Here is a 27,023-nt window from a genome sequence, read left to right as displayed (position 1 = left end):
TTAACGCGCAAAAAAGGGAGGAAGGGTCTTCACGCGGGTGCCCGCACTGTCGGTATGCACATAATGTATACATACGCATATGTACATACATAAGCTTTTGTGAGTGCCGTCGCTTGATTATTTACACTCGTGCGTAATCACCGCAACTGTGTTAGGTGCTGCGTGTATGCGGATCGTACGCGGTGGGCACGGTCGAATGCATGCGTTGCGATTATGAAAAAAAAATAGCAAAAATAGCAAAAATAGCAAAAAAAAAAAAGAACGACAAAAAGAGTAACGAGTGTATACTTCAAACGCGCAGATAAACAGCGAACAGGAAGATCGGAACACGCGGGAGGAGCTCCAATTTGGCTGTTCAAAGATGCCGCAAAAGGTGGGGAACCACATCTCCACTACTCCCTGCGCATATTCAACATTTTTAACTCCCCTGTGATAAGCCTTTTTTTTTTTTTTTTTTAACAACTTCCATCCGCTCGAAATGTATGTATCCCTTCTATGGTGAAGCAAACGCCAAGGCAAAAACGCAACTTTGTTGAGACAGCCCGATGCGAAGTTTATCGTAGCCGCATAAACCTTTACCAAGCGTTTGAAACACTACGGAGAGGAAAATACCTACCTGTCCAGGGATGCCAAAATGTATTTCAATGGCAATGAAAAGGGGATCCACAACAACGGTCTCATCTACACCAGTGTGGAAAAGGTGTACATAGCAGATTTGAGAGAAGCTCCTAAAGAAAATGGACGACCCATAGATTATCTGCATTTTTTAAGCAAAAAAAAACGACTTAATAAGTTGGAGAGGCTCCTAAACAGTCACGTTATAAACACCCAAGTGGTAGTGACAAATTTTGCAGATCATGAGGACGAAGTTATAAACTGTGAATACATGCACCAAAGTGTGTGGAGAAATAAAATATGTTTTTTTTTAAAAAATGTTTTTTTGTCAAGTTTTTTTTCAAGTGAGTACGCAAATAATATCGTTAGGGAGTACCAGCCAAGGGTCATCTCCCTTAACTGCAAATATGACAATAAAATATACATGAGTGGCAGCTCCGTATATCTGTGCGTTAACGATTTGACCAAGTTGAGGTTGACTTCGCATAGGAATGTGCACAGGGATAGGTTTAAAGTGAACAATGTGGTACTGCTAGATACCTGTAGCGGGGGAAAGGCGAAACCGGGGGGGGCTAACAGTGGGGAACCCGGCAATGGGAAGGCTCCTAACGGGGATTCGTCTCCGGGAAAAGGACCGTTCGTCGAAACACCCAATGGGGAACCCAAGTTGATGGAAAAATATCGGCAGTTTTTTACAGACACGTACACATACCCAGTGGACTTGGTCGGGTTATACAACCATGGAACGGATCTCCAAAAATTTAGTGAAAAATTAAAAAATGTATTAACCCTTAACGGATCAAACGATGCGGAAGTTTATGCAGTCCCAGTTAAATGGCATGAATGCTCTTACGATGTGAATGGGAAGAACGCAGCTTCCAAAACGGGAAATGGGGATGGTCCACGTTCCAACCATTGGCTCTCCGTTAACCAGCCTTATAACGTCCCTAACAGCGAAATGGACAGCTTATCTGATGCGTTTAGTATGAATAACGTAGCAGATATTTACAGCAGCATTTTTTCTAACTCGTCTGTAAACGAGGAGGGGACCCATGTGAACAGTTTGGTCAATATGTATAACATGTACGGGGGGGATGAAGGTGGTCTGGACGTGGTAGTAAATCCCAACCGTGTAGCACAGAATGCATGTGGACAGAATGGGGGCAAAAAAACCGTTGGAGTGACAAACCAATTCAATTACCTGGATATACAGACGAGAGGGAAGATCGGGGAGGTGCACCCCGTCTATGAACTCGATGCAGGCTACATAGAAAGGGAGTTCCTTTCCGGCCTCACCCAGGATGGGAAAGTCACACGCGAAGGGAACAACAAGCATAGCGGACAGCAGAATAACGCTCAATATAGTGTGCCCGGCAACCCGAACGATGTGGTGGACCTGCACGATCTGCTAGCGAGAAGTAAAGCCAACAAAAAGAAAAAAACATTCTCCCTTCATGATAAAAAATTTTACATTAACTACGATTCAGAAAGCAGCAGTGATGTGAGTTTATCAGCCTTGCTCAGCTTAAGCTGCGGGGCAGCCAATGGTGCAGCGGAAAAGGGGCAGATGGATGGAATAACATTAAGCAGCTCCACAGATGGAGGAATATTGAAAAATTACCTAAAGGGGGATCACCTAAAGGAGGAGAAATTTGCGAATGGGGGAGAGGACACTCTGGAGGGGGGTACAGAAAATTGCATACTAAGCGAAATCGAAAAGAAGAAAAAAAAAACGCTCAGTGAAAAGGGGCTGATGGGAATGAACTCCGGAAAAAACGACCACGCCGCTGTAGAAGAGGCAAAACTGCGAAAGATCGACAAAGTGCTGGATTTTTTAAAAAACCATAGGAACGTCTATTATAGTGTTAACGAGAGGGTACTAGAAAGGGAGTGCCTGTACAATATTATGTGCTGCGTTCCGGAGGAGGACGTAACAGGAGGAATTTCAAACGGAATTGCAAATGGGAACACGCACGAAGCTGCCTCCCATACAAAGAGCAAGCAGGAAGAAATTGCAAACTACCTAGTGGAGTACATAGGGAGAATCCTCCTGGATGTAAAAATAGATCACGAAAAAAACGCACATGTGTTTATTAAAAAGGAAAGAAATTTTTACCAAGTGCAAAAAATAATTTTTAGCAATGGCATAATTAGCAGTTGCTGCATTCGTGATACATGCAACTTCTTGATTGGTCAATTGGTTAACAGGAAAGCGGGAGAGAGGTGTAAGCTGTGTTATGTTGTGTCCTTCTGGGGAGAATACTGCAGCTTTATCCATTTTGATAAACCCACGCAGGAGATGTGCAGCCAAACCTGCATCCACCTTTTTTTTTTCTGTTCCCCGGAGACGATATACATAACGATGGTGAATACCCAAGACCGGGTGTTCTGAGGTGATGACGATGCAACATTGCTAAGGGTGCATATACCCAGCTTTAAAATTTTAGCGCGTCTGTTTTGCTCCATTTGGAAAATCACCCCTTAGTGAATTTGTGTGGGTGAGTGGCGCACACCTATATATGTGTGTAGGTACACATATTTGTTTGTGTGTGTGTGTGTTTTTTTTTTTTTTTTTTTTTTTTTTTTTTTTTAATTCACCCGCGTGGCGCGCGCCACTTTAACAGTTTTGATTTTTCGTTAAATTTGTGTCGTAAAAGGGGGAGAATATAGCAGGGGGGGAGCGAAACAGCTTTTTTCGCTTTCACGTGGCATTCCATTCTTATGCCTGTTTGCTTTTTCCCCTTTCGCGTTGCTAATAGTTGTGAACATGGAAGTAACGAATTTGTATCTGCTCATTGGGAGAAGTAACTTGACCGGGGGTGCATAAAGGGATGAAGCAGATGGGTTCTAAACGTTCTGGAGGCACATGGCGACACTGCCCAGAGCATGTATTATCGCCGAGCTCTCCTTTATGAATTTTCGGCTAGACAACCCTCGGTCGACTTGCCCAGTGTGACCTTCGTCATGGGGATTTCCCTTTCGTTTTTCATCATGTACATTTGGAAGCAGCAGGAAACGGGGCTGTGGTCGCTGGCCATGAGGATGCCTGCACGTATGGGGAATCGAAAAGGGGGTTAAGCAGCGCTGTGGCAACGACATGGGTTAAAGTGTAGCCTAAATAGGAGAGATGGTTGCACGTAGATGCGTTGCCAATTGGGCCATTACTTTGCTCCTCCGGTAGTGGCGATAGGTAAGAGTTTGGCACGAAGATGAGGCAGCTTCTGGTTTTCTCGCACGACCATTTGAAGATGCGGTCTGTCCACTGCGGGGGGGAAAGTAATAAATGAAAACAGGTTAATTGTGCCGATTGTGATAAAAGCGTAATTGTGCCGACAGGACAAACTTGCACTGAGTTGGTCCCCATGTCCACTACGACGGAAGACTTACCGAGGGGATGCGGGACTCTTGCCGACCACCCTTGTACCACTTAATATTGTGGACGAGTTTGTACTCCTTCTGCACCCAGTTGGCGTCATTCCGGTTGATAACGGGTCTGTTGCCGTTTTTCTTATAAGTGGGGAGAAAGCAAATGGGTAGTTCCTGAAAGCTTATAGACAAATCGTACGAATAGGCAGAGTTCCCTTCATCGTATTTTAGGAGCTCCTTCAAATTGTTCGTCTGTAAACAACGTACGGCTTTGTCTAGGCGTATCCCTTGAACCCTAAAGTTGAAGTCTCCCATCCAAATGACATGATGAAAAACGTCCTTAAAATTGGAGGTAATTTTGTTACTGAAATATTCACTCAATTTGGTGAGAATAAATTCTCTGGATTTCTGTCTTATCTCCTGATCCTTCGCTGGCATGTGGCAACCGATAAATAAAATGAACTGGTTAAAAATGCTGAACAGAATGGATACACACCCTTTACTATTATTTAACTTATTAAAGGCGATAGATTTTGAGGCGCATAATTTTACAGGACCATTTGGATACAACTTTGACGTCCTCACCCAGGCAGCCATCGTGGTTGACTTCATCTGAAGAAACGCCCCGTCCCCATATCCAGAAAGTTTGCAATCAGCCAAGGGTAAAAATTTGTACGTCTCTTGATTTATTTCCTTCAGGTGGCGAGATAAACACTCGATGATGTTATCAGAAATGGACTCCTGTAGACATATGATGTAGATGTCGTAGTGTGGTTGAATCCAAGTAGAGAATATTTGCTTCTCCCTGCATTGGGATGGTCTCTGATTGGAATTGTTTTCCCTTGGCTGTTGGAAAGGGTTAGCATTGCTCTTCTCCCTCTCTTTATCGTCCACTGGTTTCGGTTTTTCTATTTGCCCTCGTCTCGGGTTATCCATTTGTGCTTTTGCCCGGTCGGTTGGTTGTACTTCCTTTGTCATCCCCATCGTTCCCGTTTTGCTAACTACCTTCTTCCGGTTGGGGGATATGCAATAAGTGTTGCACTCATTCGATCGGGTGCCTTCCCTGGGAATATCGTACCGTGGTAAACTTCTAACCCATGTGTTCCTATTGGTGATTTCCTCCGGAAGCTGACTTCTGAATTTTATTCTCTCATTGGGGATGGCTACATCGCAGAGGGATCTACGCAGCTTATTTCTGCATTCGCTGGTGCTTCTTCCACCTTTACATAAATTTGCGCCTTCTTCCCAATTGGACGAGTCACACGATGAATCCCCCCCCTGTGTGACCCGTATATTGTCTAACTGGTTGGGACTACTTGGAGATACTTTTCCCTCTTCGATGTGGTTGCATGGGATGACACGCACTGGGGGGGGACTGCTTTTATTCTTTTTTGCCCCTTCTGTAAGAGTTCTTAGTTCTCCATCGAAGACACCTTCATACGCGTAGTTTGCACTTCTCTCATCAGCAGATGCAAAACTATCCACACTAGAGGATCCCCCTATTTTATTATAATTTCCCACCGCCTTAACTCTCAAGGAGGAGGGGGTCATAGATCTAACCGAGAACCTATCACTTACCTTTGAACCGTATACGTTCTCACTGTAGTTTTCGCTAAGGTAGTTAGAAGTATACGCTTTCTTTTCGTTGTAGCACTCCTTGGAGAAGTCAAAGTATTCACAGTTCCATGTCCCCACGAAGATACTCAGGGGGATGTTTTTTAAAATTTTCGAGTCGTCTGCTTTCATCAGTTGTTGTCTTAGTGTGAAGTAGTTGTAACCCATGACGTTTTTCATCTCCTTTTTGGGAGAATCCGTTTTATTGCTATTTCGGAGTCCTAGGCCAAGGCTGTGCGATTTTAAATTCTCGCATCCGTGTTGGGTGGGGAGGTTTTCCCCGTCATTGCCATTTGGGTAGGCCGTTAGACCATCTGCCTCGAAAACGACATCGGCACAAGTACCACCAGCGGAAGTACCATCAAAGGAAGACGTGTTGGCGGTGGCGCCGTCAGCAGAGATTGCATCTGGGGAAGTGTCCCCCCCGTCGGTAGCATCATCAATATCGTTGTCACTTTTCCCACTACAGTACAGATTCTCATTTGTTCCGCTTATGCTGCCGAAACGAGAGAACGACTCGGGGGGTAAATAGCTACTCACATCGCTGTAGCATCGTCCATACGGTGGTGTTTCTTCTTTGGGGTCCTCATGTTCCACCGTTTTGCCAATCGAGTTCGTTTTAATTATTCTGTCTCTCTCGTTGGGAGTCATGGATTCGGTTCCGTCATTCATTTGGATGCTAATCTTGTTAGCGGCATCATCAGACATTTTTTTTTTTTTTCAAAGTTAAAAAATTGTATATTTTTACTTTATTGTTGTTATAATGGGGACATATGGGGGAGGGGTTACTCCTTTGATGCGCCCACACGTAGGTTTGTTGTTTGTATCGATTTGGGAAAACCTTTACTTCTTCATTTCTTCCACAGGATCGGGTTTCCCCTTAAAGCTATCTTAATTGCCTAGTTGTTAATCGTCAATGAAGAAACCTACCCCTGTGTCTACATCTACTGTGGGGCGTGCACACGGATAAAGAGCAAACCGTTCGGAAGTTATGAAAGAGCGTAGCAAAGAAGTTCCTTGTCCGAATAGTGCTTACCTTATGATCGGAAAAAACCGTGATTTAACTTCCGCTTAGTAGACTATTAGCTGACTAAAGTCGCAGACACATGGGCATTAAAAAAAAAAAAAAAAAGGGTTACATAAAAAATATTGAGAAAAAAGGGACGTTTTGCAGAGTCACCATAGCAGCATCCTAGTGTGAACCTTTTGTGGGTGGCATAATAGGGTTGGCTTTTTATGATTCCTCAATATGCACGTATGGAGGGGTAGTATAATAAAGTCTACAAGGCTTCATGTGGTGAGGGTGGCCGTGTGGCCCAAGCGTGTGAGAAAAAAAAGTCTACACGAACGGAAAGCAGCCGCGTAGCTAAATCCATATCATAACATTATGAGGGAAAAAAAATATAAGAGGTAAAATAAAAATGCAAACAAGATGCAGTACTGCAAAAATGTTGTAAATAAGAAAGACAGAATAGCGAGAGGTGAGAAGAACGAGATAGAGAACAGCATTATTTAAAACGTAATGGTTTATGGTTCACTTTATATGCGTAGAGTGTACGGGAGGGGGAAGAGCAGCACGAAGAGGGTGCCGGCTTATGTGGTTCGTTTTGTTGTCCACCTGGCGGGCGACCCGTCTGCACGTGTAGCTATCGATCTGTATTCACACATATATTTACTTATATGCACACGCATATATGCTTAAGTATATGCTTTTTTTTTTTTTTTCCATTTGCTAATTCACAATTGCACACTTTTGTAACGAATGGGAAGCGAACACAGTTGGGGTGGGGGAACTTCAAAAAAAGGAATGGTTAAAAAAGACCAAGTGATAAAGCAAGTCTGTGTTTTTTCCCGGCGGCTGGAAAATTTAAATTGGGCATGTAGGCATGTGCGCAGAAGCTGCTTACAAAAGGATGCTTTCTTCACGTTTGGATTGTCCTCTTTAGTCATTTTTTTTTTTTTTTTTTTTTTTTTTTTTTAAATGTACCAACCGTTACACACGACGAATTCCCAAATGGACGCGGCGCTACAGGTTACCTGACTTTAACCGAACTAGCGATTTACTTTTTTTTTTTTTTTTTTTTTTTTTTTTTTTGGCGCACATTTGAAATTCTCGGACGTTGTAGATCAACCTGGATGTCGTGAATTTTTGCTTAATGACGTCATAGAGGAAAAAGGACAAGGAAATTGGCCTCCCAGTTTGGATTAACACACGAACGTCGGTTTTTTGAAGTTGCGTGTAAGGAAAGTTACTCACAGGAAGTTCGGCGATGTGTATATATAGCAAATAAGGCAAATATTGCGCGGGACAGGGCCTACTGAGCTAGCGTTTTAAATATATTTCCCCCTTTACATTGTGGTGACTGCAAAAAAAAAAAAAAAAAAAAAAAAAAGCCAACAAATCGAGTCAAGTGTTTCTACACATGCTTACTCAAAATGGAATATAAATTGTGTCACTTTTACAATTCAGTCTCCTTCTCATGGTGAATGTATAGAAAAAGGCTGGGAGGGTCCCTTTGCATACGTTTGACCAACACGGGTGGGACGCTTCATTTGCGTTGCAGGGTCTTTATTATGCAAATCACATTGTACGTTTTTCCAGAGCTGCCCATAGTCAGAATTTGCCTCCCCCATCACGTTCTCAAGTTCGACATCGACCTCTTTTTTTTTTCCCTTCCAATATTGTGACTTCCCCCATTCGATGCAGCATGAGCGACAGTAATTGCATGCACATGTTGGCTCTCCCAAAATATTGTGCAGTGTAAAAAAAAAAAAGGGGAATGCGAACGAAAGGTTCATCCTAGTGCACCGTTTTTGTGAGGAATGACACAGAACAAACGTTCTTGCATAGATGATCTCGCACAGGTTGGTTCAGGTAGGGAGGGTCTATCTTCAACCCACACGCAACACCATTAGGATGGGGTTTACCCTCCGTCAGTGATCAGTTTGGACGACACAAAAGGAGCGAGTTGTGTTTTTCCTCCTTTTTAGTTCCATGTTAAGTGTGAACTAAGCCATTGCCACATTTGATGCACAGTCTTACGGGGAAGGATACGCACTGTGTGCCCCCTCCCCGGGTCAAGCAAAATGTACGGCACGTTAGAATTGTCATATTGGAGGGAAGAATTATGAGAGGGCAAATATTTTAATACATTTTGAAACTCATGTAGCAGTTTTTTTTTTTTTTTTTTTTTTTTTTTTTTTACCTCCACTTTGACGAACAGTAAAAGGTGCGCATTGGTGAGTTTACCTTCTATATGTGAGTTATTTTATGGTCAGGGTTTAAAAAAATAACAAGCGGGTTAAGTTAAAGGGAGTACAAATCGTTTATGCGATAAGTTTATGTAACATAGGAAGGAAACGCCTTTTGTAGCACTTCCCGCGTGGCATTATTTTATCCCCCTTTACATTTCTCCCATGCGGCTGATGACCGTCGTCCACTCATTCTTCTTATTCCCGCCGACGAAAAGTTCACTCCGCGGAAGTCATCTTTTGAGAAATTTCTGCAGCTCCAGTAAAATGATACACACCTTCGATTTTGAAGTTTTTGGAAAAGTCCAAGGTACGCAAGGGGGGTTCATGACCAACACTATTTTTTACGCAGCGATGTGCACGCCATTTTTTTTTCTACCACCACCCCCACCTTTGTTGCACTGTGAAAAGGGTCCATTTGTTTAAGTTGAATTGTATTGGAGACGAACGAACTCGTATCGTGCGTTTGCCCATTTGAGGGTGGGGAGGTAACACCAGGCAGTATGTGCCACTTACGTATCAGTAAACAAAAAGTGGCATCTTCATTTCTCCTAACCACCCTCTTCAGGAGTTTTCTTCCGGAAGTACACAAAGCTGGAAGCAGACAAGCTAAACATAAAGGGTCATGTGATGAACACAGACAGGAACACAGTGGTAGGAAAAGCAGAAAGTGATAACAAAGAATCGTTGGAGAAATTTAAGAATTTCCTCAAAAATATCGGTAGCCCATCGTCTAGAATAGACGACTGTTTAATAACGAATGAGAAGACGCTCGAGGGGTTCTCCAGTACCGATTTTGCTATAAGGCGATAAATTAGGTTGGTCAAGGGGGTTACCCCATTTGGGCCACTTAGCGTAGCTTGGACTTTTTCGTGAAAATTCCTGACGGGAACACTTAATCCAATTTGAATAGCACATAAAGGAGGACGCCAAGTGAACACCTTTTTTTTTTATGAACAACAAATCCCCAGTTGGTGAAGACACCAAATGGAAAGCGTCTAACTGTATGTACCATTTACGTCAGAGGGGTGCCTAACATAGGTAACAGCATTCAGGCACAGGTGTTACCACATCATCCAAACCCAATGAAGAGGCGCAAAACGGCCTCGAAGGTGCAAGACCTGGAGAGGTCACTGCGGAGGAGGGGCGGAAAGGTGAAGACCATTTACGAAAAAAATAGCGACGAGGAAATAAAAGCCCTCATAGAAGAAAAAATTAGCTACATTTGGAATTACATAATGCATATTGATGACATAGTGAGTGAAGAAGAATTTGCCAAAGTAGACATGAAACAAAAAATGGAAAAAAAACAAACCTTACGGAAAACAGATCATACGGAAGAAATTATTTACTACAATAAAAATATGAACAATTTTATTAACGTTCAGAAAGTACGAAAGGCACTTCATCATTTTAAAATCCAAGTTAGTGTGGACGACATTTTTTACATGTTCCTTTATTTTACCAATAACAATTATTTTCAGAAAAATATAAAAAATGATATTTATTTTTGTGATCATATTGACAAGAGGAAGGAAAAGATTAAATTTCATTCCATAAATGTCGATAATTTATACATAAGTTATGATATGTTTCGTCAAATTTTTCTGAACATCGATTTGAATATTGAAAGTAACGGGCAAATTTGGTGACCCACATGGGAGGACAAATACGCACGGTGTACTTCCCACCCCATTTGCATTTGCACATGGCAACCCCTGTTAAGTTTAACCCCTTTGGACATTGCCCCTACTCATTAATGAACGTGTATGCGATGATTGTCCTTTTTTTTTTGTCCAAGTGGGAAGCTACATTTGATCGGAATTTTGCCCGTTTTGCAAATTGGCCTGTTTAGGTCTACCCACCTGCATGGCCATTATACCGCCTGTTCGCGAATGCGCGAGTTGTCTCTTAAAAAGAATATATTTATAGAGTAATGTACTGCGGATGGTACAATGTTATACCTGCTAATTGTGAATAGGGTCGTTTAAGCGAGGATAGCTTCGCGTTCCTGCTTAATTTAGGGGGGATCTCCTTAACCGTGAAAGTGCCTACTGTTTTACTTTCCCCCAGGAAGGAATTTAATTTTTTATTTATTTTTTCATATTTTATTTATATATATATATTTTTCCCTCCACGAGACGTACATCCGTTTACCATTTCGCATATGCATGTATCCGCAATGCGTAAGTAATTCCTTCTCAACTGAGAAATTGGCTCTGAAGTAAACAGGCAAATTTGCTTCTTTTTTTTTTCACTTTCACTTTGCCATACGGCGCGTGTTTTCCGCCTTACCCCCCTATTTTTTGCTCTGTGACCAAACTTGTTTACCTTTCACTTGACGAAAATGTCAATTGGGCGTTTCATCCACGTGAGGAAATGAAGTAAGGCCGTCCGACATTTGCGAAAATGTGACTTGACTTGGGAAAAGGGGGGTGGAGAGAGAAAATACAATTTACCTTTCGCGTGATGCAGCCCAACCAGGTATTATAGAAGGTAACCTTTTCTTTCTTCCTTGCAAAAGGGTTTTTTGCATGATGTTTGAACGATATTTCCGAAAGGAAGGAGCAGATTGAACAAGATGAAGTCAAAGTACGATGCCCTGTTCGACGAGCCAAGCAGCTCGCTCAAGTCCGCCAATCAGATTAACCGAGGGTCTGCCCAGAATGAAGAAAATGCAGCGTATCCGAACAATAGCCTGAACAACATTTATGGGAAAATAGTTAAAATAAGGAAAGAGCTAGAAAAATCGTACAATTTGTTTTACTCATACAATTTAATTGTGTCCAACGGAGGGGAAGGTAACGTCAACCCTGGGAGGAATTACGCAGATGTGTACCAACGAAATGACCCTTTAAAAATAAATGCAAATGCGAAAAATAATTTAACCCTAAACAAAATAAACGCTCTCACAAATTCCTTTTTTATGAATGTTGAAACGTTGAGAAATACCTACTCTTTTCTTGGCACAAATAATATGAACGGTCAGGCAATGATGAGTGACGAAAACGTCATATGGGAGAGAAGAATTGAGACGTTAACGAATGAAGCAAACTCCTACATTAAAACACTGGATGGAATTTACAAAACTAATTTGAACAATACGGAAAGGAACGCCCGTAATGCATATAACGAACGGGATGGTTTGACTGGTAACAGTCTGCACAGAGACGGGAAAAAGGCGAAGAAGAAAATGGGTGCAGACTCCGCCATCGGTTATCTACACAGTGAGAGGGAAATCCTGAAGGAGGTGGAAAACAACCTTAACGTCTTTCACGTCCAGGGAATGAGTACATTAGAATTAATCAGGAAACAAAACAAATTTTTGAAAAATGTTCGCAAGAAAGTAATTGATATTTACAACTATGTTGGCTTGTCGTCTTCCCTAACCGACGCTATCAAGAAGACGCACAAGCAGAATTTGATCATCGTCCTCGTGGGCATGGTTCTTAGCTTACTCTTTTTTTACGTCCTTTATAAATACGTCCGGGGCTGATTCGGGCAAAGCGGACACATGCGTGGTTACATTTATACGTGTATGCATAGTTATGTAGCCATATATGTTCCTACTTTTTTGTGGTACATTTTCCCCCACCTGTACGCGCATGTATTCCCATTTGGGGCGAATGTGCGGAACAGTACCCTCCTCCCTCTTTCGCTAATTTTTTTTTCCTCCTCATTGCTCAGCAGCTGTGATGATGATGTCACGCGCGAGTGAAAATATTTACTCCTAATTTTGTTTGTTTAAATGGTGAAGTAAAAAAAAAAAAAAAGAAAAAATATATTTGCCACCTAATAATAGCATGTATTTCTTTTTTTTTTTTTTTTTTTCTACCGCCATACGAGTTTGTGAAATTCTTTCTTCCAACTTTTTTTTTGAGCCATTTGGCATATCCTTCACGTCACGCTTTGACAAATTTTAGTCATTTTACTACCGCGTACTGAACACGCTTTTTAATTTGAAACCCAGAAATGGATTATCAGGGGGAGTGGCACATGCGTAGCATGGGGACTAAGTTATTTTTCGCCACCTGAGGGTAGAAGGTCAATAGGTCCGTCTCTTCGATGCATCAACCCCGCCCTGTACCTGCTACGAACTAGGGATGTTGCCAATTTTTTCACATCAAATGGGCAACTGCTAAGTGTAGATATTGCACGAAATTAAAAAAAAAAAAAAAAAGGTAGGACCACGAGAAGGCGAAACTGCGAAGGAGCAAAGGTAACCATGGAGGAAGTAGTCCCCCCAATGGAAGAAGCAGCTGCGCCTATGGAGGAAGTTTCCCCGGATCCGGAACCACCACGCCCCGGCAGATACGACCACCTGTCTAGAGAACTGCAGGAGTACTACGTGGGCGTGCCGTACAGCTGGGAATACGTGGAGGGCAGCAGGGGGTGGTTCATCATCGAAACGAGTAAAGGGTATAAATTCTACTTCAACAAGAAAACTAGTGAGAAGACGTGGAAGTGCCCAAAGGAGGTAGAAAATCTGCTGAACAAAAAGCAAAGCGATCATCTGGTTGGTGAATCAGTGGAGGGAAGCCCCACAGGGGGTGATCACCATGGCGTGATGGGAATTGTCACAGGCGGAAGGGGTACCACCTCAAGTGGTCTAACCAACGGAACAACGGGGCAAGGTAACCAAGATAAGGTAAACATGGAAAAAATCCGCCAGGATTATAAAAACCTTCTCATCGAAAAAAACATGGACCAATTCAGCAGATATGAAAACGTGTTGCCCCACCTGCTCTACGATGAAAGGTATCTGAGAGTACCGAAGGAGATGAGGAAGGAATATTTTAATAACCTTGTAAAAGAAATTGACGGTGACAGAAGGAGGGAGCTCAAACTGTTAGTAGAGAATTTCCAAACATTGCTGTGTAAGGTGGAAGGTGAAATTCGGTACCCGTTCGAAGAGGCAGACGCCATATCCATTTTGAGGGGTGAAAAAGCATTCGAAGGGAATGGCACAAAAAATTGGCATTCCACAAGGAGCAAACTGTTGAGGGAATTTTTACAAAAGAAGAAAAAAAATAAGGAAAAAGAAACGGAAGAAAAATTGGAACAGGTATTGATAGACGCGTTCAGGGGTGAAAATCCAGGCATGTGGATTAAAATAAAAAATAATTTACTAAAAAGTAGCAAGTACGACATTTTATCCTTTGAGAAAAAAAATCACATATTTCAGAGCGTAAGTCAGAAGTTGTTGGCCAAGCGGAAGGGCGAAAGTCGGCATGCAGATTCGCTGTCAGGTGCTGTCCGATCAAGCTATCGTGCCAACACGGTTAACGACGAGAGAAACGTTTTTGTGAGTCTCCTGCATGAGAAGATAAAACACCCAATTATAGACGAAGCCATTTTGAAGCAAGACCCATTTTCTAGCAAAATGTTCGACTCCTTCGAAGAGGCCGTGAAAATACCTCCCGACCTAAGAACAGACGAGAGGTACAAAAATATACGCTTAACAGATACAGAAAAATTAAACTTGTACAGAGAATTTATTATAAGCTACATAAATATGAAAAAAGACGCATTCGAAAAAATGCTTCACGAAGTTTCAATAAATTATATGAACGATTCTGTGGAAGACATCATAAAGCTGGTCGATAGGAGTGGCAAAATTTTTAAGTCCTTACCAGCTGATCATTTGGAACATGTTTTCTCAAAATGGAGAACATACAAAATTAAGGAGGCCAAAAAAATGTTTGAAGATTTTTTGAAGAAATCCAATTCGGTTAAACATGACTCAGATGAGCGTAGCAACTACGATGCGCTTATAAAGGTTCTTTCGCAGGAAGTCAGGTAGGAATTTCTTACTGGGTGTATGTATGTACTTGTAGACGCTTCTCTATGCGCTTGCGTCGTTCCAAATTGGCACTTTTGCATAATCAATGTTTCATTAAACCGCGTTTCTCCCCCTCGCAGCTACCAACGACTCAAGTGCGTGCCCGAGGACAGGGAAGAAATAGTGATGAAGCGCATAAGGGAATTAAAGGAAGAGCACAAGAAGAACAAGAACTTAGCAGAACGGCTGAACCGTTGATGCGTTAGAAGTGGTGACGCCCGTCTGGGTTGCACAAGATAGCCATAATGACGACTCAAAAGGTGGCATTTTTTTTTTCGTTTCATTTGTGAGCATACGCATGTGAGGAGCAGGGCAAAATATATGTTTTTTTTTTTTTTTTTAAATAGCCCTTTAGCAACTCTTGCATTGCGGTCGCTGTCGCAAATTAATATTAAATACACAAAACAGTAGGTAGTATCTACACATGCGTGTGCATTAAATATGTCAATTTTTGTTTTCCCGTTTGGGCGACAACAAAGGGGGGAAGGTTCGCCCTGCGGTGTTTATGCACATTTGGGTGAGCATATATATAGCTGGCCATGTGCATTATTATATTCCCCTGGCTATGTAACCCCCTTAACGGAATTAACACATTTGTCGTTATGCGCAGTCCCCCTTTCAGAGACCATATGAACAAAACAAACCCGCATGTAGGTACGTGGGCATAAATACGTAGCCACTGACGGGAGTGTCTACTTCTTCACATTTGTTGAATACATTTTCCTGCGCATTCGGTTAAATTTACCAGACTGTGGTTTGTACAGACAAACAAAAGGTTATAAGTTTTCATGCGTCCATAGTTTTTTTTTTTGTCTTTCACTTGTACGTTTAAGGAAGTGTGCATTATTTTGCCTTAAAAAAAAAAAAAAAAAAAGAAACGCAACTCACTTTGGAGAACTTCTCACACATAAGATGGAGTTTTCCCTGTGGACTCTCTATTCCCTAAAGCATATTTCTGCTGCAAAAAATTTATAAATTTTTTTTTCTCTCCCAATATGGAAAGTCCTTATATATCACTCGGCGCTGAGGGGTCCTTGCATCACAGTACCGTCTTTTGTTGATGTGTTCAAATTCATTTTTTTTTTTTTTCGCATCGATGTGAGAAGCCGTGGTGGCGCTGAGGTGAACGTTCGAGAAAAGAAAAAAAAAGTGAACGAGAAAGAGCAGAAAATAAGGCACATAGGCAAAATAAATGTCAAATATTTCTCCCCTCTCAGCACATTGCATTTGTTATATTCCACTAAATAGGCCTTTCCTTTTTTTTTTCTTTTTGCTTGCTTCAAACCATTTTATGCGCATTTAAGAGCCAAGCGAAAGTGCAAAATAGGAATCAGCCTATGCCCTCGTGCGATCGTACATATGCAGGAGGGAACATTCCGTGTAGGGACGTGCGAGCGTTTTTAAGGATACCCATTTTGCAAATCTTACATGTCACATCATATTGGCGTTTTAAAATTTGAGTAAGTGTGGGGGGAATATTGAAAATAATGAGGAAAAAAGAAAAAATTTATGAGAGAAGAAACCTCCAAATGGGGCATCCTAACCAACATAGGTCCCCCCATAAAGTAGCACACACACAGAGATGTACTTGTCAAAAAAGCAGCAACATCCATGTGTGTTCCTTTTTCGAAAATTTTCATTTTGTTGGCACCCTTTTCTACTTTGAACGTAGGTAATACGAAGTCGAACCCACCACACAGGCAGATAGCTTCGTCCCGACGCCACTGTGTTGCGAAATGGCGCTAGTGGCTGGAAGGCTATAAGGGATTACAATAAGGGGGGACACGCAGATGCCTTTGCGTGCCCGTTGAGAAATATTCATATGAGTGTCCCACACGGTAGAGTGGTCTACCTCAGTTGTTGCGGTTGTTCCGACGTGTACACCCCAAGTGAGCGCACCCAGTATATATTGTTCCCATTTGTATGTCCCTTTGGTGGCAACGTATTATAAAGGGGATATTTCTCTACAGGGACTGCACTGTCTGTAGGTGGTCACCCCAGGTGGGAAGCTAAACTGATAGGGAAGCTACCCCAATTGGGAGGCCCCCCCTGGAAAAGCGCACCGTCAAAATGTGGCTGGAAAAGTACGCCCCGCAAAGCCTCGATGAGCTGAAAATCCACAAGGACATTACGCAGAGGCTGAAGAAGCTGAGTGCACACAAGGACCTACCACACATCATTTTTTACGGAGCGCCTGGAGGAGGAAAAAGTACGCGAATAGATTGCCTAATAAAGGAAATATTTAAGGAAGAAAAAATAATTAGGAGACCAGAATGTTTAACAAATGCAGAAAGTAAAATCAGCATAAATGTGGTCCAAAGTAATTACCACTTAGAGTTACAATGTTTCGAGTTAGGAACAAAGGATAAAATAATTGTGCAGAATGTGATTAAGGAGCTATGTAGCTATAAATCGAGTGCGTCTTTTTTTTCAAAAACACCTATGTATAGGATATTTGTTTTTAAGGATGCGGAATTTTTAAGTGAAGGAGCTCAAGCGGGACTGAGAAGGACATTGGAGACGTATATAAGAAATGCTAGGGTCATTTTACATTTAGAACATTTGTCAAAAATTATCGAACCGTTAAAGAGTAGGTGCATTTGTATCAGGGTACCTCTCCCCACGGAGGAGGAAATTTTTGGGGTGTTAAGTGATATTAGCGAAAATGAGCATATACCTGAACCGTTTTGCTCAGTTGATTTTTTCAAAACATTGATTAATAAGCATGGAAGAAATTTGCGGAAATGTATTATGGCACTAGAAATGACAGTCTACTCAAATTCAGCCAAGCCACACCATTCCCTTTCGGTAGCCTCTACATACATAAACGAACTGTGCGAGTTTGCCTTTGTAAATCCGTCCCAAATAAAGATGAAAGAATGCGTGACAAAAATTCAGAGCTTAATCACGTGTCAAATTCCAGTCAATTTTATTTTCGAAACGATCATAAAATATTTGTTACGCAACAATTTTGATTACAAGTTGAAGTACTACTTCCTAAAGTTGTGTTCGCACTTTTCCTTCCTCTCGGAGAACTCCTTCGATAAAAGCGTCTCCCTCATCGCCTTCATCGTGAACGCCAACACGGCCATTATAAAGTACAACTTGGCGAAGAAGTAGCGCTGTCACTATGGCTGTTACGACGCCTGCCATTCTGCCTGTACTTTTACGCTGCATTTTGCGTGCCTATTTTTTTTTACGCCCTCTGCTCCCGCTCCCCCCTTTCCCTGCGTGTGCACACGGCGAGCCCCCCCAAGATGGTCAAAAGGAACTTGCAAACAATTCGCAACAAATTCGTAACAGCGAAGCGGAAAGTTCGCTTGATGTGCAAAAAAAGGTTCAAATTTTTCAAATTTTTCAAAATTTTCAAATTTTTCGAATCTTACAAATGTATAAAATTCCAAAGGGTGATCTATCTGGCAGGGAAATGTAGCCATATTTGGTCTTCTCGAAGAAGGATAGGAAGTTGGTGCTCGGCCCGTCACGGGGAATGCTATCACCCTCAATGGGTCTATCCCCATGCTGCTGACGGTTATGTTCTCCCTCGCGCAGTGTCACGCCGCTGGTGGGGTCCTCCCCAACGGGTTGACCTTCAAAAGATTCGACAAATAAACGATCGCAATGATCACTGCTGAACCGTTTCTGATACTCTTCCTTCACAAAGTCAACAATTTGAACTTGCTTTTTATATTTTTTTAAAAGCTTCTCAATCACATGATCATTCTCCTGATGAGAAAGAGCACAAGTCGAATAAACGAGCGTGCCATTTGTGTGTAAAAGTTGGAAGGAGTTATTTAACAACTCGAATTGTAAACTTGCGTTATTTTTTATCACCTTATCTGTCCACTTGTTCAGCAAATCATTTTTTTTTTTTTTTATTAAATGCTCGTCCGTGGAACAAGGAACGTCTAGCAATATTTTGTGGAACCTTGGGAACCTTAAAAAGGAGTTCACATTTAGTCCATTGTAATTTGTGACGTGAAAATTATTCGACGTCAGCAGATCTTTTGGCAGATGTTTGCTCAGTACCTGTTTCAATCTGTCGTACCTTACTCGGTTAAATTCGTTCGCAACAAAGAACCCTTGTCTGTTCATGGTGTAATAATTCACCATATCTAGTGAGCATGTAATTTGTACACTTCCATCCTTTAGGTATTCCATGTTTTTTATTCTCTTCATTGGGGAGGTGTCATACCCGAAGAGCTGGTTTGCGATGACTAGGGACTTTCCCCCTGGGGATGCACACATATCCAGCACATTTTCGTTCTTCTTTACATCCAGAAAATATGCTGACAGGACAGAACAGGGGTTTAAGTAGTAGATGGCTTTGTCCATATTTTCCACCTCCCCATCGTGCTTCATTATATCACCTGCGTTTAGTAGTTCTAACTTGGGAATTATTATTTTTTCGTAATTTTCGCCTGGGTGGTTAATCAGGGCGGTCGCTCCACTTTGGTACGTTTCTTTCTGCGTTTCGATGTGATTCACCTGTTCGGTATTCACCTGTTCTGTATTTACCTCTGTTGGATTCACCCCTGAGGATGGGATAACACCGTTTTGACGTTCCCCCGGGGAGACCGCTACCCCCCCATAGGACAGCAAATGTGCATACGCCGCATCTACATACAAACCATCGAAACTTGTCTCCACCTTATTTGTCCTCACCATGAATAAGAGAATTTTTGTCAAATTCAGATAATCTACTTTTACAAAATCTGTTATGAATGCTCCTTGGACCGTTTTCTCCTCCTCCAGGGTCCTTAACAGGGTAGCCGCCCTCTTCTCTCCGTACTCCTTTTTCAGGTTAAAGAAGTACCCTACCTTTCCGCTGCATTTCATGGTGTGCGTGGTATGTCTGAAAACGTTGCGTCACACTGATCAGAGTGCTTGCCTCGTGTAACGCATATGAGCACGCTTACGTCAGTGCGGGTACCTGCGCTGCTGACTTTACAATGGACTGATTGCGCGTTGGCCTATAAACCTCCGAACCGTTTTTGGAACGACACCAGGGAATTGCTTCTGCAGGTGAGTGATGTCTATTTTGGCGCTTCCTTCTTCGTGCCTCATTTTGTGGGAAGTGATCTGCAAATGGTTGCTTCGTTCCGCCGATTTGCCTGTTCATGGGGGGTCGCGCATTTGAATAAGCTTTATATGGATACCACCTGCTTATGCATGGGATGAGTGCCTACTGTGGGGAGCCTTTCCTTCCTTTTATTACTTCCCCACAGAGGAAATTATGACCCGCTCGCCATTTCTGAGCAACGAATTCGCTCGTGCACGTTCGCAGAAGGGGGGGGCGAAAGAGCAGGAAAAAAAATAAAATAAAAATGGCCAATCAGTTTTTGCTCTATATATACATTTGCACGTGTGCCCACGTATTACATTCCGCCGCAACTGCACAAATAGGTGCCTCTACGGCGCTGTAAAAGATTGTGAGATGAAAAAAAAAAAAAAAAAAAACTCTCCTTGTACACCCGTAGTAGTGTACATAATTTTACGTGGCGTCGTCTCGCGATCATTTAGTGAACCCCGCTGGAAATTTATTTTCCTTTTTTCGCTTCTTCATCTGATGCGAATGGTTCGTTTTGGGGCCTCTCTCAGCGCGTCGATTTTTTCATTTTTCGGCCACCCTACTGCTTCATTTTTTACGCGCCAAGGGTTGCTATCAGACGACAGGCTAATTGAACAAATGAGCAGTCCAAGAGCGAGGGAAAAAAAAAAAAAACATCAACGGAAGTGCAGCCCATTCGCAATTTAACTTCGCTCAAGGGAGTTGCTTCATTTGTGGACTGATTTGAGTTACGTCGGAAAAAATTGAAGACCCGCCGAGGAATTCCCCATTTGTTATCACAAAGAGTTAGAGGAATGTGCCAAGAGGGGAAGGACGGTTAGCGGTACACAGGGGAAAGGCCGCCTGGTAAGGAGGTCGTATGTGAGCACATACATATAAAGGTATGTACATATGTGTACGCCTTTTCTCATACCTTGCAAGTGTGTCGTGTCCTAAGCGTTCGAACGGGAGCCACTTTGGCCAACTAATTTCACGCCGGTGAAGATCGACCAGAGGGGTAATCTTCCCCATTTTGTGCACCCTGACGTGAGTCATTTGCTTAGCGGCGGGACAGCAAAACCAGACAACGCTCAGGTCGAATGGCAGGCCTGCATGGATGGAAGAGTCGATACATTGTCTCGTACAGGCGAACATGACAACGCAGATAAATGTCACCCATTGGCTTCATCGCCCCGAATGTCTGCACAGGTGAAGTAATCGTGAGGGAATAATTTACACATATGTACGTGTCGTGTATGTGTTTCCTACGTGGACTTCTCACTCGGTGCGAGCGGACCGGGTCGTGGGATGGACCCCCCAGGGAAGTCCCCCCCCCTGGAGGGGGAACACTCCTCAGAGGAAGAAAATAAAATTCTACCAATGGACAAAAATGAATACAAAATTGTAAGTAAAAGCAGGAAGAAGGAGAAGAAGAAAAAAAAAAAAAACCAAAGCGATGACGAACATGCCATCCAAAAGTATGAAGAAGAAAAAATCGCTATATTTGAGAACAACGAAATTGTTGAATATGACGCGAGGAATTTCAGGACAGGAAACAACAATCACATTGTGTTGTTGGAAGAGGATTACATAAATGTGTTGGAATCTTTAATTGAAAAAAAGTTTTTTCCTGATTTACACAAATATAAGGATGAAATTATTTCCGATCGGATTCAAAAGGATGCCAATGATTTTACTCCAAGTGGTGACCCAAAGAGGGGTTATTACTCCGGGCAGGAGGAATACAATCATGATGAGATGTTATACCCAACTGATCATTTGAGTGAGAGGAATGTAGACCCCTCCGAAGCGGGGTGGAATGATCAGACACTGTGTTTGCAAGAAAAAAACTACAAGTTAGTAACCTTGGCGAACGGAAAAAAACACAAAATTAACCTGAACATGAATTTGAGAGAATTCCAAAAGAAGTACACCTCGGAGGATAACAAATCGTTTGAATACCTCCTAAAAAGCATGAAGAATAAAAATGTGGATAAGAACATGTATTCGCTAATGAAGAGGAAGGAACACAACAAAAAAGTGGACTACATCGAAGAGTGCACAAGGAAAGGAATAAATTGCTACCAAGTGAATACCAACAAGTCGGAAAATGAATTAAGCAGCATGATGTTTTCGTCCAGTTTAAAAGTTAGCTTAATGGATAATGCTGCTGAGGGTAGGGTACAGATATGTCACGACAATACAAGATTTTCAGAGGAATATAATGAGGACATGAAGAGACAAATTAAACAGTGTGCTCAAAATAGGCAATTAAAAATGATGGAAAAAATTAAAGAAGAGAAGGAAGAGCAGATGATCCAACAGGGCAAATTCAACCTACTCCCAAGGAATAACAGTTATGAGTATATGCGTACTCCACTTATACTGGCAGGGAAGGGTGTTGATAAGAGTCCTATCATAACGTGGGGGGTCATCGCAAGCAGCCCTAAATTGGTGGAAAGTGAGGATGACTACAATATGGACAGCAGCAGCGGTGACGACTCAGACAATATGCGCAATAACACTAGAGGAAGAAGAACCACCGGACAGGAAAATGACGAGACCGATTTCAATCCCATTCAAGAATTTAATCTGCAACAAATTAATGAACGTGAAAAAATTGCGGAAAAACTGCAGAATAACATGAAAGACATCAAATACAGCAAGGAAGCGTTGAAGAGAAAAAACCTCAGATTGCTGATACATCGAAATTGTAGCTCCCGCATGTCCACCACGTCATATAAAAATTCAGTTCTGTCCAGGTACAGCCAGAAGCGACTCAGCGAGTTGGCCATGAAATCGTCCCTCGCGTCGCAAATTTTGAAAAAGAAGAGGTGATACAACTTAGTGGGGTTATTTTACACTGTGAGGGGACATGGTAAGGGCCTTTTCTACTCTTCCGCATTGGTTCAAATTAATCTAAGGGAAAATAATCCCCGCGGAAGGTGGAGACCCATTAAAAGGATTCCCCTAATGGGCTATATATAGTGATTTTCTCCTCTGCGACTTTAGCGCAATCAACGGAATAACCGATTGGTTGGCTGATTTTATTTTTCCCCCTTTTTTTTTGATGCACATTTGTTTGACAAATTTTATTAAAATGTGGAAAATCATCCCCGTCGATATATATTCCCAGGATCTATTACAGGGGAATACATCCATTTATTTGTAGAGATTTGCTTCCTATCCTTTTTTTTTTTTTTTTTTTTTTTGTTCATATTTGTGTGCGTTATGGGGACGTACATCGAGAGTGGCGCACAGATAGGTAGACACGTAATTGTGTTTGTCCGACCGGGTACTCTCGTTGACAAATTAAAACCCCACGTGACGTTTCTTTTTTTTTAGTTCCAAATAGCGTAACGTCGCATGGAACATATTTGTCAAGTTATCATTTTTTTTTTGTTGTTCATCGTGATAGTGTGCATTGGTAGACACGCCCACACCTGCACAGCACGCATGGAGCGCTTTCTCCGTTGTATGCGCACGTTTGTGTCCTCGCCCCTTGTGGGTTAACCCCCCCTTTTGAGTTAAACTTCCTGTAAAATCGCTGCAAAAAAAATCACGAAATGGACTTTGTGAAGCTTGCCAAACAGGGCAGTGCACTATCTCGAGAATATAAGTCCCTCATAAGGTTATAAAATACGGGGGCGGCATCTGGAGGCCGCTTGTTCATTTTAGCCACTCCTGCTGATTTCTATACATGTTGGCACAAGTACTCATTTGCTGGTCCTCATTCACGATAGGGAAAAGGAGGAAAATGCCATGCGGGAGCGCCTCGCCGCTGTCACGATACAGAAGTGCTACAGAGGCTATTTGACCAGGCGGACTTACCTTGTTTATAAGTAGCAACGGGCGGGAGAACAAAAAAGAGTGTGACAGTTCGTGTGTGTATATATATCTTCATAATTGTCTGCGTGGGTTGTACCACTTATTTTTCCCCCCCTTTGTAGGCACTTTCTGAAACGCACGAAGAACGCCATAGATATTTTGGCGTGCAAGTTTTTGCTCAGAAAATTGAAGCAGCAAAGGCTGGAGCAGCAAGCCGTATTGTACCTGTCGGACAATGCCACCAAGATACAGAAGGTGTAATGAGGAAAAACGGACCTAAAATAATGTGTGGCAAACTGATGGCGGTGCAATTTTCTGCGATCCGCTATCCCAGACAGAAGTGGCTCCTTCCCATCCCCCCTTTTTTTTTTTTTTTTTTCCTCCCATAATGGCAGCTTCAGGGGGTACTACTCCAGGAAATACATTCACGACTTCTTTAGGCGGAAGAGGGAAATACTCGAAATGGATGCACACGTACGGCCCCCCCAAGGAAAAAAAAAAAAGAGAGAAAGGGGTAAAAGCGTATCTACGCAGAACGCCCCAAATGGATGCACATTTTTCATATTTACAGGTAAAGGCGCAGAAGGGAATTATGCTTCAGGGGATTGAGGAAAAGAGGAAAAAACAGTTGGTAAGGAGCAAAAGCAGGCAATTCACTTCTTAATTGGGAGGAACAAACATTGATGCGACTCGGTCTGCCCGTGTTCTAACGTGTTTACGAAAAAATAAAAAACATTTTCTTCCTTTCTACAGATACACGACAACAAAGTGAAGGACACGAAAATACATAACGCTGCGAAAAATCTGCACCACCTGGTGTCAACCAAGGCACAGAGGGGGGTCTATAATTACAGGATCGAAAATATCATACGGGAGCAGGTTACCGATTCATCAAAGGGGGAATGGAAAAATGAAAAATGGGAAACACCATCACTGCGATCGAAACGACGGAAGCACCAAAATGGCGAAACGGGGTACTCCCTCCCGCGACATATGCAACTCTGTCATCCCACGTAACAGAATAAAACATCGCCACATTTCTTTTTCCCCCTTTTCAGCAAGAAAAAATCAAAAACAGCAGCGAAAAAAAGAAAAAAATAAATCTACTAAACAAAAAGAAGTAGCAATTATTACATAATAACAGAAAAACGACAAAAAAAAGAGACTCGTCTTGTATGGTGTGGTATGATCTGGTCCAAGGGGGGAGTGTCCTATGCAAGCTTCAGCGTTGCCTGGCATTGAAAAATCGCAAAAGGGGGAAGATATAAGTGTGCACATTATTTTTTATAAACACATACAAGTATGTACAGCTCGAGACCATCATTTATGTTGAGAAATTGCGCCGGCAACGAATCAGGTTGATCGAAAAAAAGAAGACGTGTGCGGGGGGAAGGTTCTCTCTAATCTGGCATAGCGCTCAATCATAGTTACAAAATAAGATGCACCTGCTCAAGTGCAAATTGTAATAACGACCGGGTGCGTAGTTTGTCCCCCTCGGTCGTCTTTTTTTTTTTTTTTTTTTTTTTGTCCATTTTGATTAATTCTCATCTTTTCCCTTACCTTTATCAAAAAAATGTTACTTCCGATTTCCTCGTATTCTTCTTTCGATATCCATAGGCCCTCCTGGGCCTGCCTCATCTCGGGTTGAGAGAAAATCCGTGCTCCACACCAGGCCATAATAGCTCTATTTTCATGCGCGTGGACCTGTATCGTAAAAAAAAGGTGTTGGGAGCAGCGTCAAATGGGGAGTAATTCATAAGGCAATGCCCACAAAGGTACACCATTTGGATGCAGGAAAGCATGTTACTATACGATGTGCATTCGTGGTGAAAAAAAAAAAACCAACTCTAATTCGAACGTATGATCTACCTTCACAGCCGATCTGGCACTCTCCGGAGCATTATTCTTCACCTCCCTCTCCAGTCGTTCCACTAAGTTGGGGAAAAGGGAAGAACCCCCAGAAAGAACAATATAGCTAGTCAGCGTTTTCCTATTTTCAATGGGACACAATAAAAGGGACTTCCACACAATGTCCACGATGCTGAGGCTATCCCTCTGGCATATAGATGGATTGAAAAGAGCCTCAGGAACGTAAAAACGTTCATGTGATAATTCAACAGAGTCGTATCCATCCCGTAAAACATCTCCATCTGGAAGAGTATAAGTGACAGTTAAATCGTCTCTCAGTTGATCCTTTGGTGGATTTAAGGAGCAAAAACATAAAGTCTCTTTGATAGTTTTAACGTATTCAAAATTCTTTCTTGTGGTCATACTATATCCAATATCACAAATTAATTTTTGCAAAAACATGCTTAGTTCTTCTCCTCCAAAATCGGAACGTATGATCGAATTCTTTTCTATGTACCCATCAAAGACGGGAATGCACTGAGTAACTCCATCCCCTATATCTAAGACCAGACCAGTTGTTAACCCCGTGGCATATATAGACATTAATCCTGACACTGAAATGTTCATATTTTTGTAATCAAAATCCTCAAAAAAAATTTCTCCCATTTTTGTTCTATGGGAAGTTGAACATAAAGGTGGCTCTGTGAGCAGGATGCTTTCAACACTCCTGTTTTTGTCGACACATTTGATGGCATATTCCCAGACAATTTGGGCCAGGTCCCAATCCGATATGTGTCCATGGTCGATTGGGCGGTAGAATGACAGATCGGAATCGCGGAAGATGGCTTCATCGCCTACGTAGCTTTGTTTGATTTCGCTGTTTCGGTGGAGGCCCACTATGGTTGGGAACACTATGGACGGCTCATCGTAGGCGTTCAATCCGGCTTTCATGTAACCTACGGGGGGGAGGGTTAAACAGACGAGGCGGAGTATGTATATTAGGCAGCCTTTTTAGCACCACTTCATGGGTTTCCCTCTTTGGAAAGCTGTCTCCTGCACATTCCTCACCTGAACCGTTGTCAATCACAATTGTATGCTTATCCATATATGCGCAATATTGTGGGAGGAACTTTTCACGTGCAGTAACTCGAAAGTATGCGGTGTGGCGGTTTGCTCTTTCGTCCTGCCAACCGTATGGTGTGTCATAATAAGGTGAACTGGACGGAAACGAAGAGGTGAAGCACCTGAACGGCTAGCCACCAAAAAAAAAAAAAAAAAAAAAAAAAACAGTACTATTCACACCCGTTTGTTACAAAAGTGACACTAACTGTTCAAGACTTCATGCATAACAAAGGTGGGGTGAAAATGGGAAAATATAACATAAAGGTCAATGTGTATATTTCCATTTAAGGTCATAAGGGGGGGGAAAATAAATCGATAATTCCTGTTCAATCAGGGGAATGAAAATTTTTTTAAATATGAACAGGTCAGGTAAAAAAAAAAATAATAATTATGAATAAATCTTCACCACTGTAACACATGTTCACACACACATGAAAAAAATAAATTGTCATATACAACAAAGAAGGAAGAATAAAAATGTCTCCT

General features: G+C 42.1%; 10 protein-coding genes across 10 annotated transcripts; 7 read left to right on the top strand and 3 right to left on the bottom strand.

The window, feature by feature from the left end:
• Window positions 1-634: 634 nt before the first annotated feature.
• Window positions 635-3,007, top strand: PCOAH_00024340 (Uncharacterized protein; the record flags this gene model as incomplete). Its single annotated transcript, XM_020059239.1, has 1 exon — window positions 635-3,007. The coding sequence occupies one exon, from the start codon at window positions 635-637 to the stop codon at window positions 3,005-3,007; it is 2,373 nt and encodes a 790-aa protein (XP_019914957.1).
• Window positions 3,008-3,524: 517 nt separating this feature from the next.
• On the bottom strand, window positions 3,525-6,303 carry PCOAH_00024330 (Uncharacterized protein; the record flags this gene model as incomplete). The annotated part of the gene is made up of 3 exons (XM_020059238.1): window positions 3,525-3,661; window positions 3,781-3,877; window positions 4,003-6,303. 3 exons carry the CDS (start codon window positions 6,301-6,303, stop codon window positions 3,525-3,527), a joined length of 2,535 nt encoding a protein of 844 aa, XP_019914977.1.
• A 2,619-nt stretch (window positions 6,304-8,922) lies between these two features.
• On the top strand, window positions 8,923-10,499 carry PCOAH_00024320 (Uncharacterized protein; the record flags this gene model as incomplete). Its single annotated transcript, XM_020059237.1, has 3 exons — window positions 8,923-9,157; window positions 9,416-9,626; window positions 9,872-10,499. The coding sequence occupies 3 exons, from the start codon at window positions 9,013-9,015 to the stop codon at window positions 10,497-10,499; spliced, it is 984 nt and encodes a 327-aa protein (XP_019915113.1).
• Window positions 10,500-11,428: 929 nt separating this feature from the next.
• PCOAH_00024310 (Uncharacterized protein) lies at window positions 11,429-12,343 on the top strand (the record flags this gene model as incomplete). Its single annotated transcript, XM_020059236.1, has 1 exon — window positions 11,429-12,343. The coding sequence occupies one exon, from the start codon at window positions 11,429-11,431 to the stop codon at window positions 12,341-12,343; it is 915 nt and encodes a 304-aa protein (XP_019914769.1).
• Window positions 12,344-13,072: 729 nt separating this feature from the next.
• PCOAH_00024300 (Uncharacterized protein) lies at window positions 13,073-14,887 on the top strand (the record flags this gene model as incomplete). Its single annotated transcript, XM_020059235.1, has 2 exons — window positions 13,073-14,646; window positions 14,770-14,887. The coding sequence occupies 2 exons, from the start codon at window positions 13,073-13,075 to the stop codon at window positions 14,885-14,887; spliced, it is 1,692 nt and encodes a 563-aa protein (XP_019914901.1).
• Window positions 14,888-16,759: 1,872 nt separating this feature from the next.
• PCOAH_00024290 (Replication factor c subunit 5) lies at window positions 16,760-17,809 on the top strand (the record flags this gene model as incomplete). Its single annotated transcript, XM_020059234.1, has 1 exon — window positions 16,760-17,809. The coding sequence occupies one exon, from the start codon at window positions 16,760-16,762 to the stop codon at window positions 17,807-17,809; it is 1,050 nt and encodes a 349-aa protein (XP_019915041.1).
• Window positions 17,810-18,055: 246 nt separating this feature from the next.
• Window positions 18,056-19,528, bottom strand: PCOAH_00024280 (Uncharacterized protein; the record flags this gene model as incomplete). The annotated part of the gene is made up of 1 exon (XM_020059233.1): window positions 18,056-19,528. One exon carries the CDS (start codon window positions 19,526-19,528, stop codon window positions 18,056-18,058), a length of 1,473 nt encoding a protein of 490 aa, XP_019914910.1.
• Window positions 19,529-21,047: 1,519 nt separating this feature from the next.
• On the top strand, window positions 21,048-22,577 carry PCOAH_00024270 (Uncharacterized protein; the record flags this gene model as incomplete). Its single annotated transcript, XM_020059232.1, has 1 exon — window positions 21,048-22,577. One exon carries the CDS (start codon window positions 21,048-21,050, stop codon window positions 22,575-22,577), a length of 1,530 nt encoding a protein of 509 aa, XP_019915031.1.
• A 728-nt stretch (window positions 22,578-23,305) lies between these two features.
• PCOAH_00024260 (Calmodulin binding protein) lies at window positions 23,306-24,691 on the top strand (the record flags this gene model as incomplete). Its single annotated transcript, XM_020059231.1, has 7 exons — window positions 23,306-23,370; window positions 23,483-23,581; window positions 23,690-23,824; window positions 23,963-24,041; window positions 24,139-24,198; window positions 24,321-24,446; window positions 24,626-24,691. The coding sequence occupies 7 exons, from the start codon at window positions 23,306-23,308 to the stop codon at window positions 24,689-24,691; spliced, it is 630 nt and encodes a 209-aa protein (XP_019914899.1).
• An 87-nt stretch (window positions 24,692-24,778) lies between these two features.
• Window positions 24,779-26,520, bottom strand: PCOAH_00024250 (Actin; the record flags this gene model as incomplete). Its single annotated transcript, XM_020059230.1, has 4 exons — window positions 24,779-24,799; window positions 25,128-25,271; window positions 25,437-26,371; window positions 26,484-26,520. 4 exons carry the CDS (start codon window positions 26,518-26,520, stop codon window positions 24,779-24,781), a joined length of 1,137 nt encoding a protein of 378 aa, XP_019914766.1.
• Window positions 26,521-27,023: the final 503 nt, after the last annotated feature.

This window comes from Plasmodium coatneyi, chromosome 9, assembly GCF_001680005.1.
Source record: "Plasmodium coatneyi strain Hackeri chromosome 9, complete sequence".
In the NCBI taxonomy this organism is placed as follows: domain Eukaryota; phylum Apicomplexa; class Aconoidasida; order Haemosporida; family Plasmodiidae; genus Plasmodium; species Plasmodium coatneyi.
This window is presented reverse-complemented; position numbering and strand designations above follow the sequence as displayed.